The sequence below is a fragment of the Enhydra lutris genome, unplaced genomic scaffold, assembly GCF_002288905.1.
Source record: "Enhydra lutris kenyoni isolate GAN:26980312 unplaced genomic scaffold, ASM228890v2 scaffoldscaffold15, whole genome shotgun sequence".
Lineage (NCBI taxonomy): Eukaryota > Metazoa > Chordata > Mammalia > Carnivora > Mustelidae > Enhydra > Enhydra lutris.
Genome location: NW_019154099.1, coordinates 51,960,851 through 51,981,549, shown reverse-complemented (window position 1 = coordinate 51,981,549; position 20,699 = coordinate 51,960,851). Strand labels below are relative to the sequence as shown.

The window sequence follows — 20,699 nt, the reverse complement described above, 5'->3', positions numbered from 1 at the left end:
CTTCTCTCTCTCCCTCTGCCTGCCCCTCTGCTTACTTGTGCTATTTCTCTGCCAAATAAATAAATAAAATCTTTAAAGAAAAACAAAACAAAAACCCTAAAAGATGGTTCTTTACAAAGATCAATAAAACTGACAAAACTCTGGCAAACCAGTCAAATGAAAATGAGAGGAAAAAAAATTATAAATATCAGAGAGAGAGGGCACGTGACTACTGACTGTATGACCATTAAAAGGATGCTAGGGACAGCAGTGGGAGTAAGGGCTAACTGCAAATGGGCTTGAAGAAGTTTGGGGGATGATAGAAATTTGGGGGGGTGATCTAACACGGGACTGTGGTGATGGATGCACAAGTCTATGAATTTACTAAAGATTATTTCACACTTAAGATGAAATTTATTATATACAAATTATACCTCATAAAGCTGTAAGAAAAAGGATAATGGATTATCATGAACAACTCTATGTCCATGAATCCAACAGCTTAGATGAAGTGGACAAATTCCTTGAATTTGGTTGACCAACCAACCAAGGGTCACTCTAGAAGAACTGGAGAGCCTTACTAAAGAAACTGAATTTGTAGTTAACATTTTTTTCTACAAAGAAAACTCCAGGCACAAACATTTAAGTAAAAATACTGCCAGCTCATTCAAGAAAATATAAGAGAACACTCTCCAATGAATTCTATGTAGCCATTATTATTCCCATACCAATCCAGAACAAGACAATACAAAAAACAACAAAAACAAAACCAAAAAAACCCCAAACTATAGGCTAATGTTCTTTATGAGCGCAGATGCGAACACCTTTTACAAAATGTTAGCAGATTCAATTCAACAATATATAAAAATAATACATCATGAGGCGCCTGGGTGGCTCAGTCAGTTAAGCATTTGACTTCAGCTTGTGTCAGGATCTCTGCTGTGTCCTGGGATGGAGCTCCACTTCAGGCTTGTCACTTAGCAGAAGTCTGTTTCTCCCTCTCTCTCTGCCCCTGCCCGCATGCTGTCTCTCAGATAAATAAATAAAATCTTAAAAAAAAAAAGTCAAAAATCATGATCAAATAGGGTTTATTCCAGGAATGCAAGGTTAGCCTAACTTTAAAAATCAATCTAGGGGAACCTGGGTGGCTCATTCAGTTGAGCATCTGCCTTCAGCTCAGCTCATGGTCTCACGGTCCTGGGATCGAATCCCGTGTTGGCCTCCCTGTTCAGCGGGAAGCCTGTTCTCCCCCTCCCTCTGCTACTCCTCCTGCTTGTGCTCTCGCTCTTGCTTTCTCTCTCTCATAAATAAATAAAATCTTTTTAAAAAATCAATCTAATTCATCACATTAACACACTAAAGAAAAAAAGCCACATGATCACCACAATAAATACTAAAAAAACCATTTTATACACTCAAATCCATTCTTTTTTTTTTTTTTTAAGGTTTCATTTATTTACCTGACAAAGAGAGAGAGCACAAGCAGGCAGAGCAGCAGGCAGAGGGAGAAGTGGAAGCAGGCTCTCCACGGAGCAGAGAGCCCGATGTGGGGCTCAATCCCGGGACTCTGGGATCATGATCTGAGCCGAAGGCAGACGCTTAACCTGAGCATCTGGTAAGAATGAGCCACCCAGGCACCCCTCAAACCCATTCTTGATCAAAATTCTAAGCAGGGGTGACTTCAACAAAATTGCAGAGAAAGGACCTTCAAAAACCCAATCCTCCATAAAAGCAATGAGAATATTGGCAACAATTGTCAAAATCAAGCTTTTTAAGAAAAATTAACCAAAGCCTTGCAGCAATCTAGGAACATTTCTTCAAAAAACATGGACAAATCTCAGTAAGAACAAACTATGTGGGTTTTTTTGTTTTGTTTTTTTTAAACTTACCCACTCCCTCTTCCCAGTTGGGAGGTAGCCTTGAAAACCAAAAGCCACAATCATGGTCTAAAACCATCGACCTAGCAGCCACTGGAGGAGGCAAGGCAGGGCTGGAGCTCTTTCAAAGCACCACTTACAGAGAACTGACACTATTTGACCTATCTGATAGTTCCCTGGGAAACCCCACTTGCAAGGCTCACCGGCTCAGAGCCCAAACAGTGGGACTGCATTTTCCCTGACGGTGTTTGTCAAATCAGAAGCAATTATTTAACATCACCACTACCTGAAATGGCAGATAATAGGGCAAAGAATAGGCTACCCAAAAGCTTAAAAGGAAAAGGTGGAGCCAAGAATACACAATGGAGAAGGAACAGTCTCTTCAATAAATAGTGTTGGGGAAACTGGATAGCCCGATGCAAAAGAATAAAATTAGACTACTATATTACTCCATACACAAAAATTAACTCAAAGTGGATTAAAAACCTGAATGTAGGGGCACCTGGGTGGGTTAAGCCTCTGCCTTTGGCTCAGGTCGTGATCTCAGGGTCCTGGGATTAAGCCCCAAGTGGGGCTCTCTGCTCACCAGGGAGCCTGCTTCCCCACCTCTCTCTGCCTGCCTCTCTGCCTACTTGTGATCTCTCTCGTCAAATAAATAAAATCTTAAAAAAAAAAAAAAAGTGAACATAAGACCTGGAACCGTAAAATTCTTAGAAGAAAACATAGGTGGTAAAGCCTTTGACATCAGTCTTAGCAACATCTTTGTGGATGAGACTTCAAAGGCAAGAAAAACAAAAGCAAAAATAAATAAATGGGACTATCTCAAGGTAAAAAGCTTCAGCACAGCAAAAGAAACCTTCAGGAAAATGAAAAGGCAATGAATACGTAAAAATATCTGCAAACCATATATGCAATAAGGGGTTAATATGCAAAATACATAAAACGAATTAATCCAACTCAACAACAACAAAAAACAACCTGATTAAGAAATGGGGAGAGGAGCTGAACAGCTATTTCTCCAAAGAAAACATCCAGATGGCCAACAGGTCCATGAAAAGATGTTCAACATCACTAGTTACTAGGGAAGTGCAACTCAAATCCAAAACGTGGTATCACCTAATACCTGTAAAAATAGCTACTATCAAAAAGACAAAAAATAACACATGTTGGAGAGGATGTAGAGAAAAGGGAACCCTCACACACTGTTGGTAGGATTGTAAACTGGTAGAGCTACTAGAAAACAGTATACAGATTCCTCAAAAAATTAAGACTAGAACTACCATATGACCCAGTTATTCTACTTCTGGGTATTTATCCAAAGAATAGGAAAACCTTAGTTTAAAAAAATAAATACACTCCTGTTTATTGTTATGTCCACTGAAGCACAGTTTAATAGCCAAGATACAGAAATAAAATGTCCATCAGTAGATGAATGGATAAAGATGTGTTATATTTATACAATGAAGCCATGCTCGGCCATAAAAGAGAATGAAATCTTGCCATTTGCAGCAACATGGATGGATCTTGAGGGTATTGCATCAAGCAAAATAAGTCAGTTGGATAAAGAGAATTACCATAAGATCTTACTCATATGTGGAATCCAAAAGGCAAAAGAAATAACAAAACAAAAATAACCTCATATAGAGAATAGACTAGTGGTTATGGGTTAAGGGCATGGGGGATTAGCAAAATGGGCTAAGAGGGCAACTGTATGACCCTAGACTTGTGGTGATTGCTTTGTAGTATATGCAGATGTCAAGTTTTAAAGCTATATACTGAAAACATATGATTTTTTTTAAAAAAGGAAAAGCTGGACAATGAAATGTCCATAGACAGTTTTGAAAAGCTCTGACATTTTCCTGGGATTCTAAAAGGCCACATACATGTGTAGGGCTGTTGTTAGCAGACCCATCTTACAAGAAATACTAAACAAAGTTCTTCAGGCTGAAAGTAAGTGATCCCAGACAGTAATGCAAATTCACACAAACACACAACACATGCACACACAGACGTGGTAAAGTAATTAAGTGTAAATGCATATTCCTGCTCCTTTCTTCTCTTACCTAACTTAAAAAAAAAAAAAAACTATACAAGAGAACATTACATAACTGTGTTGTTAGGTCTATAACATATAGAAATGTAATATATTTACCAATGAGTGAGAGCAAAGATGTACTAGGCTAAAAAAAAAATGGCACCAGAGGGTGACCCAAATCAACAAGATCAAATGAAGAGAACGAGAAATAGTAAATAAGAAGGTAACTGTAATCTCTTCTCGGCCTTTTGGCTAAGATCAAGTGTAGTATCTGTTCTTATCAGAAGGTAACTGTAACACATATTATAAAGTGTGTGTGTACTTGCATCCCCTTCTCTAAGTTTCTTTATAAGACATAAAATTGGGGCACTTGGCTGGCCCAGTCGGTAGAACATGCCACTCAATCTCAGGGTCGTGAGGTCAAGCCCCACACTAGGTGTGGAGTCTACTTCAAACATAAATAAATAAATACAAATAAAAGACACAAAATTATATAAGTAAAACTACAACAATGTAGTTTGTTGTAGTATAACAACAATATATATATAACAATGTAGTATACGGGTTTGTAACATATAAATATAATATGCTTAACTATAATACCATCAGCCAGGAGTCAGCTTGAAATTCTCTCCCTCAGCTACCTCTCTGCACGCACTCTCTCTCTCTCTCAAATAAATCAATCAATCTCTCTTTTTTTAAAGATTTTATTTATTTATTTGACAGAGACAGAGATCACAAGTAGGGAGAGAGGCAGGCAGAGAGAGGGAGGGAAGCAGGCTCCCTGCTGAGCAGAGAGCCCGTTGCAGGGCTCGATCCCAGGACCCCAAGATCATGACCTGAGCTGAAGGCAGAGGCTTAACCCACTGAGCCACCCAGGTGCCCCTAAATAAATCAATCTTAAAAAAAAGTAAAAAGGAAAGGAAAGGAAATAGAACTATATAGAAGGAAAACTTCTCTATCTTCTGGAATTAAGTTAGTATAAATCAAAAGTAGATTCTTATAAGTTAAGATGCAATAATACAATGGAATGTTATCAAACCATAAAAAGGAATGAAATTCTGATACATGCTACAATATGAATGATTCTTGAAAACATTATGCAAAGTGAAATAAGCCAGAAACAAAAGGATAAAAATTTCATGATTCCAGTTACATGAAATATCTAGAATAAGCAAATTCAGAGAGACAGAAAGTAGACTGGAGATTACCAGGTGTTAGGAAAGAAGTTATTGCTCAACGGGTACAGAGTTTCTGTTTGGAGTGATGAACAAATCTTGGAAATAGTGGTAATGGTTGCAGGACAGTGTGAATGCAATAATGCCACTAAACTGCACACCTACAATGGTTAAAATAACCAAGTTTATGTTACATATATTTTATTTTAGAACAAATCTTTTTTTTTTTTAAGATTTTATTTATTTATTTGACAGAGATTACAAGTAGGCAGAGAGGCAGGCAGAGAGAGAGGAGGAAGCAGGCTCCCCGCTGAGCAGAGAGCCCGATGTGGGGCTCGATCCCAGGACTCCAAGATCATGACCTGAGCCGAAGGCAGAGGCTTAACCCACTGAGCCACCCAGGTGCCCCACCACAAATCTTTTTTAAAAATGTATATGATTAGCCCTAGAGTAACCACTCAAAATAAATCCTTTAAAATTACCATTAAGAGTAAAAAAAAAGTTTAAAAATCATTAAAGAAATTTAAAATATTCACTTAATGCATAAGAAAGCAGTAAGGAAGGAACAGAGGAACAAAAAAAGACATGAGACATACAGAAACCAATACTCAATAAACATACCACTTAAAAGGAAAACTACAGACCAATCTCTCATGAACATAGATGGAAAACCCTCCAGAAAATATTAGCAAATCAAATCCAACAATGTCTAAAAAGAATTATACATCACAACCACATAGGATTTACTCCAGGTATACAAGGCTAGTTTGACATTCAAAAATCAGATAATGTAATCTACCACATCAAAAGGCTAACAAGGAAAATCATATGTTCGTATCAATTGATGCAGAAAAAGAACCTGACAAAATCCAGTATCCATTCATAACAAAAACAACTTACAATGGATCATAGACCTAAGTATAAAAGGTAATACTGTAGAATTTTTAGAAGAAAATACAGGCGAAAACCTATGTGACTTTGGATTTGGCAATGAGTTCTTAAATATATTAGCAAAAGCAGGGGTGCCTGGGTGGCTCAGCGGGTTAAGCATCCCACTCTTGGTTCCGGCTCAGGTACTGATCTCAAGGTCCTGGGATCTAGCTTGGCTTCAGGCTCTGTGCTCAGCAGGGAGTCTGCTTGAGGATTCTCACCCTGCCCTCTCTCAAAATAAATTTTAAACAAACAAACAAAAAATGTGAAATGCATGGTCCATGAAAGAAAAAAATCAATATTCATGACTTCCTTAAAATAAAAAACTTCTACTGTGTGCAAGATACTGTTAAGAGAATGAAAAGACTAGTCACAGATGGGAGAAAATACTGGCAAAACATATATCTTACAAAAGACATATCTAAAATACGCAAAAAAATACTTAAAAACTTAACAATAAGAAAACAATCCAGGAAATAGGCAGAAGATCCAAACAGACAGGTCACCAAAGATGACCCACAAATGCCAAATAAACCCATGACAAGATGTTCAACATCAGCTGACACCAGGGAATTTCAAGTTAAAAGAACATTAAAACAACAACAGATCCGGAGAAAGACAACTATCATATGATCTCCCTGATATGAGGGAGAGGAGATGCAACATGGGGGGTTAAGGGGGTAGGAGAAGAGTAAATGAAACAAGATGGGATTGGGAGGGAGACAAACCATAAGTGACTCTCAATCTCACAAAACAAACTGAGGGTTGATGGGGGGAGGGGGGTTGGGAGAGGGGGGGTCGGGTTATGGACATTGGGGAGGGTATGTGCTATGGTGAGTGCTGTGAAGTGTGTAAACCTGGCGATTCACAGAACTGTACCCCTGGGGATAAAAATATATTATATGTTTATAAAAAATAAAATTAAAAAAAAAAAAAACAGATCCCACTACACACCTATTAGAATGACTAAACAAAAATTTTTTAATTGACAATACTAAATGCCGGCAAGGATGCACTGCAACAGGAACTTCCATTGATGATGGGAATGCAAAATGCCACAGCACCTTGGAACATAGTTTGGTAGTTTTTTTTACAAAACCAAATTTGTACTTTCAACACACAATCATACTCCTAGGTATTTACTCAATTAATTCGAAAACCTATGCACATAGAAAACTTGCACAAGAATGTTTAGAGCAGCTTTATTAAACCTTAATAGAAGCAACTAAAATGTCCTTCAGTGGCTGAACAGATAAACAGATTAACTATGAAACATCTTGGGGCGCCTGAGTGGCTCAGTCGGTTAAGCATCTGCCTTCAGCTCAGGTCACGATCCCAAGGGTCCTGGGATGGAGCCCCACATCAGGCTCCCTGTTCAGCTGGGAGCCTGCTTCTCCCTCTCCCTCTGCCCCTCTCTGCTGCTCATGCTCACGCGCTCTCTCTCTCTCAAATGAATAAATAAAAATTGTTTTTTTTTTTTTAAAGATTTATTTAATTTATTTGACAGAGATCACAAGTAGGCAGAGAGGCAGGCAGAGAGAGGAGGAAGCAGGCTTCCCGCCGAGCAGAGAGCCCGATGCGGGGCTCGATCCCAGGACCCCGAGACTATGACCTGGGCCGAAGGCAGAGGCTTAACCCACTGAGCCACCCAGGCGCCCCTGTTTTGTGTTTTTTTTTTTTAAAGATTTTATTTATTTATTTGACAGACAAAGATCACAAGTAGGCAGAGAGGCAGGCAGAGAGAGGAGGAAGCAGGCTCCCTGATGAGCAGAGAGCCCAATTCGGGGGCTCGATCCCAGGACCCTGAGATCATGACCTGAGCGGAAGGCAGAGGCTTAACCCACTGAGCCACCCAGGTGGCCCTGAATAAATAAAAATTCAAAAAAAAAAAAACCAAAAAACCAACCTATGAAACATCTCTAAAATTGAATATTCAGCAACAAAAGAAAATGAGCTAAGAAGCCATGAGAAAGACATAGAGGAACCTTAATGCACATTGCTAAGTGAAGAAAAACTGTCTAAAGGGACTATATGACTATATATGACTCCAATTATATGACATTCTGGAAAAGACTAAACTTTAGAGACAAGAACATGATCAGTGCTTGCCAGGAGTTTGGAGGGAAGCAGGATGAACAGATGAAGCACAGGGGATTTTTAGGGAAATAGAACAATTCTGTATAATACTGTCATGGTAGATACATGATACTATGCATTTGTCAAAAACCATAGAATTTTATAGCAAAAAGAGCAAACCTTAATATATGCAATTAAAAAAAAATTCACATGGAGGGTTGGGGGATCCCAGGAAAGAATGCAAACTGACAAGGGAATCTACCTGTATCACAGATGTATGAAACAACCTCACTGAAGGGATGGGAGGCAAAGGCACAGACCTAAGTAACCAAGGAAATGAGTGGAGCCTATTCAAGGAAAAGGAACTACACATAAGCACTGTACTTTTAATTGATAGTTTTCCCCACGGAGTATGGTCTAACAATTCAAATACTGCTATATGCGTATGCTAAAATTGGATGGTAGATGGTAGGAGTCAAGTTTCTTTTCTTTTTTTGGTGGTGGTGGTGGGAGCAGGGGGGGAGCAGGTTTCTAACTGCAGCAGTAAAAATTTATTAAGAAACAAAGGGAGGCTAGAATGATCCATGTGGTAACGGATTAGAACTGGAGTAGTATGAACTCATGTTCAGCCTAATATAGACACCGTGGTTACATATAAAAATATTTAGGGGCACCTACTGGCTCAGTCTGTATAGTACGTGACTCTTGATCTCAGGGCTGTGAGTTCAAGCTCCACCTTGGGCTTAGAGCTTCCCTTAAAAATACAGGTATTTATAATATATGCATGGGTTACTATTCACACGTATGTTTCTTTGCTCTGTCACTGGAGAGGGCTTAAAAGACACGCTTACCAACAGTACCTCTAGGAGTGGGGAGTTATGCTCCCCCAACCTAAGGGCCAGGTTTTTATATAAACTGAGCAGGAGCTACAGACAGGGCCAGAGACAGGATGGAAGGGGAAACATCAAGGACACCACTACAACAGGAGAAAAGATTGAAGACTCGGTAGACAAGTCAAGAATGGTCCCTGCCTACTGGCAATGGTGCTAATACTGTAAAAACAGAAGGAAAAAGCCAGCAGGAGCATGCCCACCTCAGGTAGAAATTAAGGCATCTGTAAGCAGACTCATTCTAAGTTGACATTTGGCACCTTTACTTCTCCCGTTTGTGTGTGTTCTGAAGGGGCGGAAACCCAGAGGATTTACCCCGGGTGTAGGCTCCCTGAGGCACCCAGCATGAAAGCCTACTGCCACAGCCTTAGCAGGATCTGTTAAGTGTGTGGAGAATGAACCAATGGGCTAATAAGGATGGCAAAGAGCACTGTGAGATGAGTCCCAAGCGCCTTATAAGTAGGTGACTGCATGTGGTCACTGGACCCATTATTAAACAGACCACAGACGCTGGCCTGCAAGAAAAGGGACCTTCTGGGGGCGCCTGGGTGGTTCAGTGGGTTGGACCTTTGCCTTCGGCTCGGGTCAAGATCTCGGGGTCCTGGGATCGAGTCCCGCGTCGGGCTCTCTGATCGGTGGGAGGCCTGCTTCCCCCTCTCTCTCTGCCTACTTGTGGTCTCTCTCTGTGTGTCAAATAAATAAATAAAATCTTAAAGAAAGAAAGAAAGAAAGAAAGAAAGAAAGAAAGAAAGAAAGAAAGAAAAGGGACCTTCTGTAAGGGTCTGGGTATACGGCCTCAGCCACATCTCTGGTTCCAGGATGCTCCCCTGGGCCCAGGGCCATACACCTAGCTCTGCTCTAGGAATGGGGAAAGTGGATGCACAGGACCGGGGAGGGCCCAGCGCGGGTCACACCGGTGAGTCGGGAAGCGCGGCACATGTGAGAAGTTCGGACCAGGAGCCATAGACTTGGTTTCGAAACCAAACTCTGCCATTCTCTGCTTCGCGTCACTTAGCCTCCCTAAGCCTGTTCCCTCATACAAAGAAGTCTCCCGACTTCTTCACACGGTGGTCAAGGAATCAGATGATAACGTGTGTGCATACAGTTGGCCAACAGGCAACTGCTGGACCAGCGGTTCTCAAAGCGGGGTCCAGGGGCACCTGCGCGTCCCTGAGACCCTTCGAGATGGCCTAAGAGGTCTTCCTTTTCCAGCTAGCGTCTGCCTGGGCCCAGAATCGCTTTGTAAACGTCCTCCACGACAGCTGATGAGACTCCAGCTGTCCTTTATTAAACCAAAGAGATTCTCAAAAATACAAAACCACGCCTCTTTCACTCCATCTGTGTTAAAATGTTACGGGATTGTCATTTGTAAATGAGTGCTTTTTAAAATTCGGTTTTAATTCCTCACACCGTAAAGACGGACAAATACAAGAAAAGCTCTTCGGGGTCCTCAGCAATTTTTCGGCAGGTAAAGGGGTCCTGGGACCAGTTCCGGAGCTGCGGCGCGAACACACCGGCGGAGGGGTTCTCCGCGCGCGAGCCGCCTCTCACAGGCTGCCTCCAGGACCCTTTCACAGAACAGCCGCTCGTCCGCGGTTTCCACTTGTGGGAGAGACTCGTCGTGGGCTCTGGGGCTGCTACACCGAATGCCTGTACCCATTTCCCCGGCCCAAGCAAGGACCCTCCCACAGGGCGGCACGCGCAGGAGAGGCGACCCTCGCGGGGCGTCGGCGACCTTGGCAGAGGTCGAGCCGGCGCGCGGGAGAAGCGCGGTGCTCCCGGCCGGCGGGGGGTGGGGGGTTCCCGGCAGGGACTGGAAAGGCCGGGCTGGGTGGCGGGGGACTTAGGGACCTGCACTCACAGCCTCGGCAGCGCCGCCGCCGGCGTTCCATGTGGCGCTCTCCACAGCAGACGCAGCGCCATCTTCCTGACGCGCGCGCCCCGCCTCTGTCCTGTCCTTCCTCGTTTCGCCACGCCCCCGGAGTCCCGCCCCCAGGTGGCCCCGCCTCCGCAAGCCCAGCAGCGCCGCGCCCAGTCCCCCGCAAGCCACGCCCCCTGCCTAGCGCACCTGTTCCCGCCCGGAGCTGGGGGGGGTCTCTGCTGTCAGAAACTTCCCCGCTGTCACCGCGGGTAGAGCCGGGGCTTGGAGTGGTTGAACACTTCTTGAGCGGTTTTTCTGATGACTGAACCCGGTTTTCTCCGTGCTTCTGGGTTTTTTAAGGCGACTTTGAGAGACTTTGCATTTTCCCAACCAGAACAGGCCAAATTTTCTAGGGATTAGTTGCTTTTATTGTTAAAAGAGCTGCCTAACAAATTCGTGAGCCTCCCCATCTGCACGCCTCAACAGTTAATCCATTATGGGACATATTTGCTTGTAATAGGATCAGAACTGCTGTGGGCAACTTTGTGGGCCAGAGAAATGCTTGCTGAAGACTCGATCGGCAAAGACAACACTTCACTCTAACTCCTTCCTGTCAGTTTTTCAGCAAATACAACTCCTGCGGCTTACCAGTGGGGGGACTGCTGAGGTATTAAAACAGACTTTACTAGCTGTGTGACTTTGGGCAAGTTACTTGGGCTCTCCATGCTTCAGTTTCCTCCTCTGTAAGGTTGGAATATTAATAATACTCACCTCATAGGTCTGTTACGAGAATATCTTGAGTTAATGTATATAAAGAGCTTAAAATCTTGCTGGCCCAGAGCAAGTGCTCAGTAGCATTAATTCTCGTTATTGACATCATCATGTCCATTCCCTTCTTGAAACCCTTTGATGGCTTCCATTGGGAAGCATTTGGAATAAAACCCAAGTTCTCCACCACAACCCTGAAGGAAGGCCTTACAGGATCTGGCCTCTGCCTATCTCTCCAACGTATTTCAGCCCCACATTCTTCTTTCCACTTTTTTAAAGTTCACTAAGCCATCTCCCACTTCAGGGCCTTCCCACATGCTGCTCCCATCCCAAGAATGCTCACAGCTACACCTTCTCATCCTCCAGGACATTTAGACTCTTTGCCACCTGAGCATGCTCAAAGAGGCCTGCACTGACTATCTGAGTGTCCTCCCAAACTATTTCACCACCAACAGCAACCTGATGGTTTCCATCACAGCCCTCATCACAACATTTGGGGATTTGAGAACTCACTTTCTTATTTGCCTTTTCCTTGGTGGTTCTCAAGGTGGGAGGGAACTGCTGCCCACTGATCAAAGGGGTGGGCTTTTAGGGTATGCTATGGTCATTAAAGGGGCAGGGTTTAAGTTGTGTGACAGTCCCACTCCTAGAAAGGCAGCTAATTCTCAGGCCTAAAAACACCATCTCTAGGAAAAGACTGTGAGTTCTTTGAAAACGAGGACCTGGTGTATCTTGTCAGTGCTGTGTGCCCCCAGCACCTGGGTGAGTGACTTGTAACCAGTAGGTATTTAATAATTATAAAATGAAAATGTTCCACCGGCCTCATTATAACTCCAAGAGCTGCCATATGAGTAATTATCTTTATTAAAAATGCCCTGGACCTCATGGCTTTTTAGGTAAAGTAGGACCTCCTGTGACTCATTTGCTGATTCAATATCTTTCAGATTCTGCTTGAAGAAATTGTAGCTATGCCCATTCTCACCAGGACATCTGTGGTTTTGTTGAGCTCCTTCATGAGATTACTAACTCATAGGTTTTAAGGACTGTTTTCTAATTTTTGTATATTTTAAAAATAAAGCTTTATTAACTTCCCGTATTTCCGAATATAATAAAGAAAAGAATCGAGAGTTCCTCCTGTGAGGCTGGTCAAATCTGGTTTTATTCACAGCCTCCAAACTGAAATAAAAGTACATGTTTGCCCCAAGGACATTCTAAAAATATGAAATTTAGCAGAGACTCATTATCCTGTTGAATTAGGCAATCTGATAGGGTAAAAACCTTGCAGAGATCTGAGAAAGAAGGGGCCAGAAACAGTACCTCTGGAGCATAATAAGCTCAGGGGTGGCAAGAGTGGGGACTAGAATAATGAACCAACACTGATAATTATTGAAACTGGGTGGCTGGTACACAGGGTGGGAGTGGGATGGATTACACGTTCCTCGCCTTTGTGTATGTTGGAAAATATTCTTAACAAAAAAATTAAAATAAAAATCAATTCAACTAATGCTTAGCATAGAAAGAGCCAAAGGCAGATTTACCCGAAGCCAAAGGAGGTTAAGCCTCAGGGCCCCTGGCTTGAACAGACCCCTTATAGGTCCCTCCCAGTGTGTTCACAGGTCATTTGTCTTTGTAAAAAGTATAAAAGTGAGATATTTCTCTGTGCATTCCAACTTACCCTCCCTCAAGCTTTTTGTGGGTGTGTTGGGTGGTGGTGGAGTGATTGCAGCATTTAAAAAAAAATTTATTCATTTATTTAAGTAATCTCTGCACCCAAAATGGGGCTTGACCTCACGACCCCGAAATCAAGAGTCACGTAGTCTACTGACCAAGCCAGCCAGGCGTCCCTGTGGCTGCAGCATTTGGAGGATCCAATTAAGTGGAACTTGAGCTGGGATATATTTCGCTTAGATTTAGTAGAATGTGTTTATGTGATTTTTTTAAATGAATCTTATTTATTTTTTAAAAAGAGTTATTTATTTACTTATTTATATCAGAGAGAGAGAGAGAACTCATGAGAGTGGGAGGAGCAGAGGAGGAGGGAGAGAAAAGAGGGAGGGAAGCAGACTCCCCACTGAATGTGGATCCTGACACAGGGCTGGATCCCAGGACCCTGAGATCACAACCTGAGCCAAAATCAAGAGCCGGCTGTTTAACTTACTGAGCCACCTAGGTGCCCCTATGTGATTTTTTGAAAGATTTTATTTTTACATAATCTCTACACCCAACATGGGGCTTGAACTTACAACCCTGAGATCAAGGGTCACATGCTATACTGACTGAGCCAGCCAGGCACCCTGGGATTTATGTGATTTGCAAACACTTCCAGGTTTAGTTATGATTAGCTGTCCAGGTTTAGGAATGCTTTCCAGGAATACTGCTGTCCAATGTGCTGTCTTACCTGTGTAGACATGCAAGGCCAGAGGTCATGTCCCAATGAAAATATGCTGCTAAGGCATCTGACCCAGAAGCGTGTGGGTAATAGAAGAGACAGTTTGAAATATATGGAGCCAGAGACCATCTGTGGTCACCAGATACATAAAAGTACAAAGAGAATGTTTAGTTCTTATCCGTATCTGGTCAACGTGGAAACTCCTGTCTGGGGTACATTCTAATGGCACTGTAGTGGCTTGCACAATGTTGACTCTGCTCGGCTGGAAACACTCCTCCCAGAACTGCTTTGCCTGTGTATTTCCAGGTTGAGATCGTTCAGCAGAGACATCTGCGTGAGATCTGGCAGGTGGAAGTGAAGCAGCAGGTCCGCGCGGTACCAGGCACTGCGGCCATGCGTGCAAATGCCTGTGGATCGGCGGTCCACCTGCTGATATGGGGCTGTCTGTGCTAACTTCCTCCCTTTTGAGATTGTTTACAGATCTCATTCCTTTACATTCATATCCACCTCGTTTTTTCAACTCAAACAAATTTAAGCATTTATTGAATGATTCCTGACCTCAAGAAGCTATCTGAATTCAGAAACGTGCTGCAACATGGATGAACCTTGATAAACGAAATAAGCTATACACACACACACACACATACACACACACACACGCACACACACATTGTATGATTCCACTTTTAGGAGTTTCCTAGAGTAAATCCATAGAGACAGAAAGTGAGGGTTGTCAAGGGCTGAGAGGAAGTGGGGTGGGGAATTACTGTTTAAGGGGCACAGAATTTCAGTTCTACAATATGAAAAAAGTTCTGGAGATGGATAGTGGTGATGATTGCACAACGGTGTGAATATTCTTGCCACTACTGAGCTACGTACTTAAAATGGTTAAAAATGATAAATTTTATGTTATGTGTGTTTTACTACGATTAAAAAAAGATTTATTTTTTTTTTTTAGAAAGAGAGAGAGTGCACGCGTGCATGCTCATAAGTGTGGGAGGGGGCAGGAGGGGAGGGGAGGGGCAGAGAGACAATCTTAGGCAGGTTTCACACCCAGTGCAGGGCTCAAAGCAGGGCTCAATCTCACAACCCTATAACCTGAGCCAAAATCAAGAGTTGGACATTAACCAACAGAGCCACCCAGGCACCCCAGGAAAAAAAGATTTTAAAAAGAAGCAATTTAGTCTAGTGAAAGAGGCGGGCAGGTGAATGGGGAAAACAGGTAGGTCCTGAGGTCTGTTGGTGACACAGGGAAAGGAATACAAAAACAGAAAGAATCCTGGAATTTCCTCTGCTTGAGACAGGCGGGACAACCAGGGGACTTTGCAGAGAAGGGGATAACCAGCTGGGACTCTAAATGTGTTAGGGGAAGGTACTGCCTGGGGCCAGACTAGACCGCGTGAATGTTCATGTCTCAACCAATGTTGCCCTAAAAAATACAGGTCTCCTGAGTAGAAGTGCATTACATTGTTACCTCTTGGTCTTATAATTGTCATGAAACTCAAATAACTTTCCCTGTTAATCTAAGAAACATTGGGCTTTTGTATTGGCTCAACTACACCTTTGGCAAATAGTCACACCCCGGGAGATACGGATGAAAATATCTAATCAACCCACAATTTACCGTAACCATTTAAAGCTTAAATAACCATTGGAAGCAGTAACAGGAAAATGAAGCCACATTATTTTTTTTTTTTTTTGTTATAAACACCAAAGGCTCTTTATCATAACGCATTTTTCCTTTCCTTTGGTGTCTGGCCGATGTAGGTTATTTTCACCAATGTTGAGTCTCAAAGGCTGAAGGGCAGTGCCACTGGTTTAAGACTTCAGAATGCTGCACTTAGAAAGAGACATATTAGAAGTTCTGTGGAATGATTTTCCACAGTGGCATAGATAGAACTACGCTCTGAGATCATCCATCCCTCCTGCTGCTCAGATACAAAACCCTCCCAGCCTCACCTTCTGGCAGGCACTGCCTTTGATAACGGTTATGGCTGTGTCTGGCTTTCTTGGGGAGAGAGGAGGAGACTCTCAAATTTAGGCCAAATGCAGAATAACTAACGACCACATTGTGGACCTTCTGAGCCGCAGCTTTCTCTTTATGAACTGAGGAAGTTAAACTAGCTGACCTCTAAAATTCTTTCTGGCTCCCAGACTCTGATTATGTAACGGAAATCTTTTTTTCCCAGTCTCAGCCGTCAAAAGTGTGCTGCAGCTCCCCCTAGTGTCCACAGGCGGAGGGTTTCCCCAAGCCTGCGGGCGGCTCTCCAGCCCCTTCTCCTGATCACTCTTCCTTTCTCCCCTAGCACTTAGCCATTTCTAAATCACCACATAACGCGCTTATTTATGGTGTCTTTGTTGACTGTAAACCCCATAAGGGCAGGGATTTTTTTCTTGTTCTGTTTACTGTTGTATCCTGGCACACACCAGGTATTTAAAATTCATTTGCTAAACTCGAAGTGTTGAATTTTGAGGCATTCTCTGCCCACATTATTCCTTACACAATCCCGTTACTTTAATTCAATCTGCATGGTATTGTCTTGTTTCCCTGGTACTCTTTCTCTCTTTTAATAATTAAAAAATTTTCTTTAAAGATTTAAAAAATTTTTTAAAAATTTATTTGACAGAGAGAGAGGGCGGGGAGGGGGGAGAAGCAGATTCCCCGCTGAGCAGGAAGCCCTGTGTGGGGCTCCATCCCAAGACCCCGGGATCATGACCTGAGCTGAAGGCAGGTGCTTAACTGAATGAGCCACCCACGTGCCCTGTTTCTTTTTTGTTTGTTTAAAGTTTTATCATTTTTAAGTAATCCTCTGCACCCAGTGTGGGTCTCAAACTCTCAGCCCCAAGGTTCAAGAGTCACATCTCCACCAACTGAGCCAGCCAGGTTGTTTGTTTGTTTCTTTTTTTCTTTAAAGATTAATTTATTTATTTTAGAAAGAGAGAGAGAAGATGAGCACAAGTGGGAGGGGCAGAGGGAAAGGAAGAGAGACTCTCAAGCAGACTCTGCCCTGAGCTCAGAACCCCACGTGGGGCTCAATCTCACGACCCTGAGATCATGACCTGAGCTCAAACCAAGAGTCAGATGCTTAACCACTTTGCCACCAGGGCTGTTTCTCAGTTGCCTATGTGGTGGGCAGAAGAATGGCCCCTGAAAATGTCCACAAACTAATCCCCAGAATCCAAGACTATGTTACTTGGCAGGTGTGATTACATTAAGGATCTTGCGGTGGGGAGATGCTCCTGGATTATCTGGGTGGGTGCAATGGAATCACTAGTCCTTCGGAGAAGGAGGCAAGGGGGTCAGAGTCAGAACAAGATATGACATGAAATCAAGGCTGGCATGAGGCTGGATTGAGGAGTGCCCCAGCCGAGGCCTGTAGACGTCTCTAGAAGCTGGACGTGGCTAGGAAATGGCTTCCCCCCTGCAGCCTCCAGAGGAAATGCATGCTGGCGTGCATCTTGATTTAATCCCCACAAGAGCGATTTCAGACTTCTGACCTTCCAGAACTGCAAGATGATAATGCTGTGTTGTTTTAAGCCACTACAGTTATGGTAACTTACCACAGCAGCAATAAAAAACTCCTATCACTAGTCAAAGAAACCTTCCCAAGAGCACCTCCGCATGGAACCTGGTTCTCAAAGAGTGCCTTTAAAGTCATTTGTAAATCCAAAGGGACACTGTATTCAAACCACCAGAAACATTTCACTCCGTTTCAAACAGGATCAGCAAGCGTATGCCCTGGCCAGAGTCTCCTTCAGCCTGAAAGTTTCTAATTTTTCAAGATGGAATTAGAGCCCTTCCTCTAAGTCATTAAAAAAAAAGGCTCTTAACCACTGGAACCAGTACACAGAGACACAGAACATTTATCTCTTATATTATCCATTGATTTGCTTATTGCCCGCCGCTGTCATTTTATTTGTTTACAGTACGTTACTTACCATTCAATGGAGGCCCCATGAGGGTGGGAATGGAGTTTACATGCTCTGCTACTGTATTTTCAGTGCCTAAAATGATACCTAATACACAGTAGATGCTTAATAAATATTTGTGGAATCTGCTTGAGGTTCCAGATGTCTCCCTCTGCCTTTCCCCCACCTCTCTCTTTCTCTCCTTCATTCTCTTTCTCAAATTATTAAGTAAATAAAATCTTAAAAACATTTTTTTTTTGAGGGTCACCTGGCTGGCTTAGTTGGTAGAGAATGTGATTCTTGATCTCAGGGTCCTGATTTCAAGCCTGTATTGAGTGTAGAGCTTCCTTCCTTCCATCTATCCTTCCTTCCTTCCATTCAAGATTTTATTTATTTATTTGAGAGAGTGAGTGAGTAGGAAGGAGAGGGAGAGAGAATCTGAGGCAGACTCCGAGCTGAGTATGGAGCCTGATGCGGGGCTCAATGCCATGACCCCAAGATCATGACCTGAGCTGAAACCAAGAGTCCCAGCCTTAACTGACTTCAACACCCACGTGCCTAGCAGGCATAGAGCCTTCTAAAAAAAAATAATAAAATGGGGGCGCCTGTGTGGTTCAGTTGTTAAGCATCTGCCTTCGGCTCCGGTCATGGTCCTAGGGTCCTGGGATCAAGCCCCACATTGGGCTCCCTGCTTGGCAGAAAGCCCGCTTCTCCCTCTCCCACTCCCAGTACTTGTGTTCCCTCTCTTGCTGTGTCTCTCTCTGTCAAATAAATAAATAAAATCTAAAAAAAAAAAGGTTAAAAAATTTTTAAAAATTCATGTGTATGTATTACTTATTCAAAACACTAAATTTGAATCCTAGAACAATAAGGTGAAAAGAAGAAACAAGAAACCACAGTTGGGGGCACCTAGGTGTGCAGTGGCTGGGTCTGGGACTCTTGGTTTCAACTCAGGTCATGATTTCAGGGTCATGAGATCAAGATCTGCTCAGAGAGGAGCTTGGTTAAAACTCTCTCTCTCTCTCACTAAAATAAATAAATAAATCCTAAAAAAAAAAAAAAAAGAGAGAGGAGGAAAGAAAGAAACCACAGTCTGACCTTCATGAAGCTGTGGCTCTGTACTGGGCCTGGCACCCTCCACCAACTCGGCATATGGAGAGTGGGACGCCGTCTACACTTTGGCAAGCCCATAGCCGCTGAATTCTGTGGTTCCCATCCCATGTTGTGTTAAAAACTCCCCAAGTCCCAGCTGCTGTCCAGAGTGAGGGCCTAGTGACTTGCACAGGTGACAGTCTTAGCAGGCTCTGTGGACTTGTAATTTTGAACCATATAATAAAGGCTGGTTGGCTAAGACCCTCCGGGTTTTGTGGAATAATCTTTAATGCACCAGCCAAGAAGATTGTTAACCAGCCTTATTACTGACAATTTCCTATTACTGTGGTAGGCCGGGCAGATGATTTGAAGGATTATCCGGGTGCTGACAAATCCCCTGGGCCCTGACAATCTCGTTTACAAAAGAATAAAATCTGTTTATTGCTGATAATAGATGGCATGCCCTCCGGTTTGCTTGTAAGTAACATGTGCATCGCTTTTTATTTTTTCTTTTAGCAGCAGGAGCCAAACTTGGATTCATCCCGATAAACTAGGCATTTAGGACTTTATATGATCTAATTGCTCTGAGCTGTTCCTTAATCCCCATTTGCTAAACCTTTGTACCTCCTTCCCACAATGGCATAACTGGCCTTGACCCAAGATGGCAAAATGGTCCATCTAACAAACTGAACTATTTGTTTATAATTGTTCATGTGGCTGGGGTTCCTTAGTCCCTCTTCTTGTTTTTATTTGTTGTTCTAAGACTTAAAACAAAAGGTCAAAGCAAATCTTGAAATTGTTGTGATGATTAAGCACAAATCCCTGAATGCAAAGTCCATTTCTTCATTCCTGGCTCCAGCTCCAGTGGCCAACACGCAGCAGGTTCCAAAACCAGTTGTGGGATTGCCTTGTTCAGAAACTCATAATTTCAGTCCTCAGATACCTAGATTCCAACAGACTACATTTGGAAACACCAAGAGAGATTAATTTAAATCACATCTATAATTCCTTTTGATTTATAAGAAGTAAAATGCCATCTGCCAAGTTCTAAACCGATGCATATGGTTGGTATTTAATCTTATCCATAATATCACAATGAATGTGATTATTTTTGAAAGCATTGTTGCACGAGAAACATTTGTAAGCATAAGTTAATATCTCACTTAGCAAGATCTGCCTGACCCTTGGTTGAGCGACAGCTTCCCCATCCTGCAGACGTGGCAGGTGAAATGGTTCAGAGGTGACTTAGGATGTCTCTCTCCTGCACAGGGCGTGCTTCTCTAGGTGTGGTTAGGACCTGCCTGGTGAGGAAGGCAGTTGGTGGGATCCAGACTCTTCCTGTCCCCCTCTGATTTTCTGCCTAATGAAACAATAAAGCCAGCCACAGGATTGCCAGCGTTCCAACAAGCTCCCTACAGAAGGTTTTGTCATCAGTTTCCGTAAAGTTAGAGGACTTCTAGAATTCCTCAGGCGAGAGGCCAAATTGTTAAATATTTATTCTCTTTTTCCAAAAAAATCCCACTTAGTATTATATAGATCATAATATAGGTTCATTAGAAACAAATTTAAACCTATAAAAACAAATAAATCGAGCATGGAGAAAAAGTTAACACACAAAGGTAACTGTTCATATTCTGGTAGCTTCCTTATAGACATGTTCTTACACATTTTTCTGTGGAATGTGTGTATATATAGGTATATATATCTTTTTCACT

The 20,699-nt window shown here is 42.7% G+C and overlaps 1 protein-coding gene across 1 annotated transcript in view; it reads right to left on the bottom strand.

The window, feature by feature from the left end:
• The window catches only part of LOC111147039 (citrate lyase beta like), a 250,939-nt gene extending 240,039 nt beyond the window's left edge, over nt 1-10,900 (bottom strand). Inside the window, exon 1 of the mRNA XM_022502890.1 lies at nt 10,827-10,900. Coding sequence (XP_022358598.1) covers nt 10,827-10,888 — 62 coding nt within the window. The 5' untranslated portion in view covers nt 10,889-10,900. The remainder of the gene's footprint in view (nt 1-10,826) is intronic.
• Nucleotides 10,901-20,699: the final 9,799 nt, after the last annotated feature.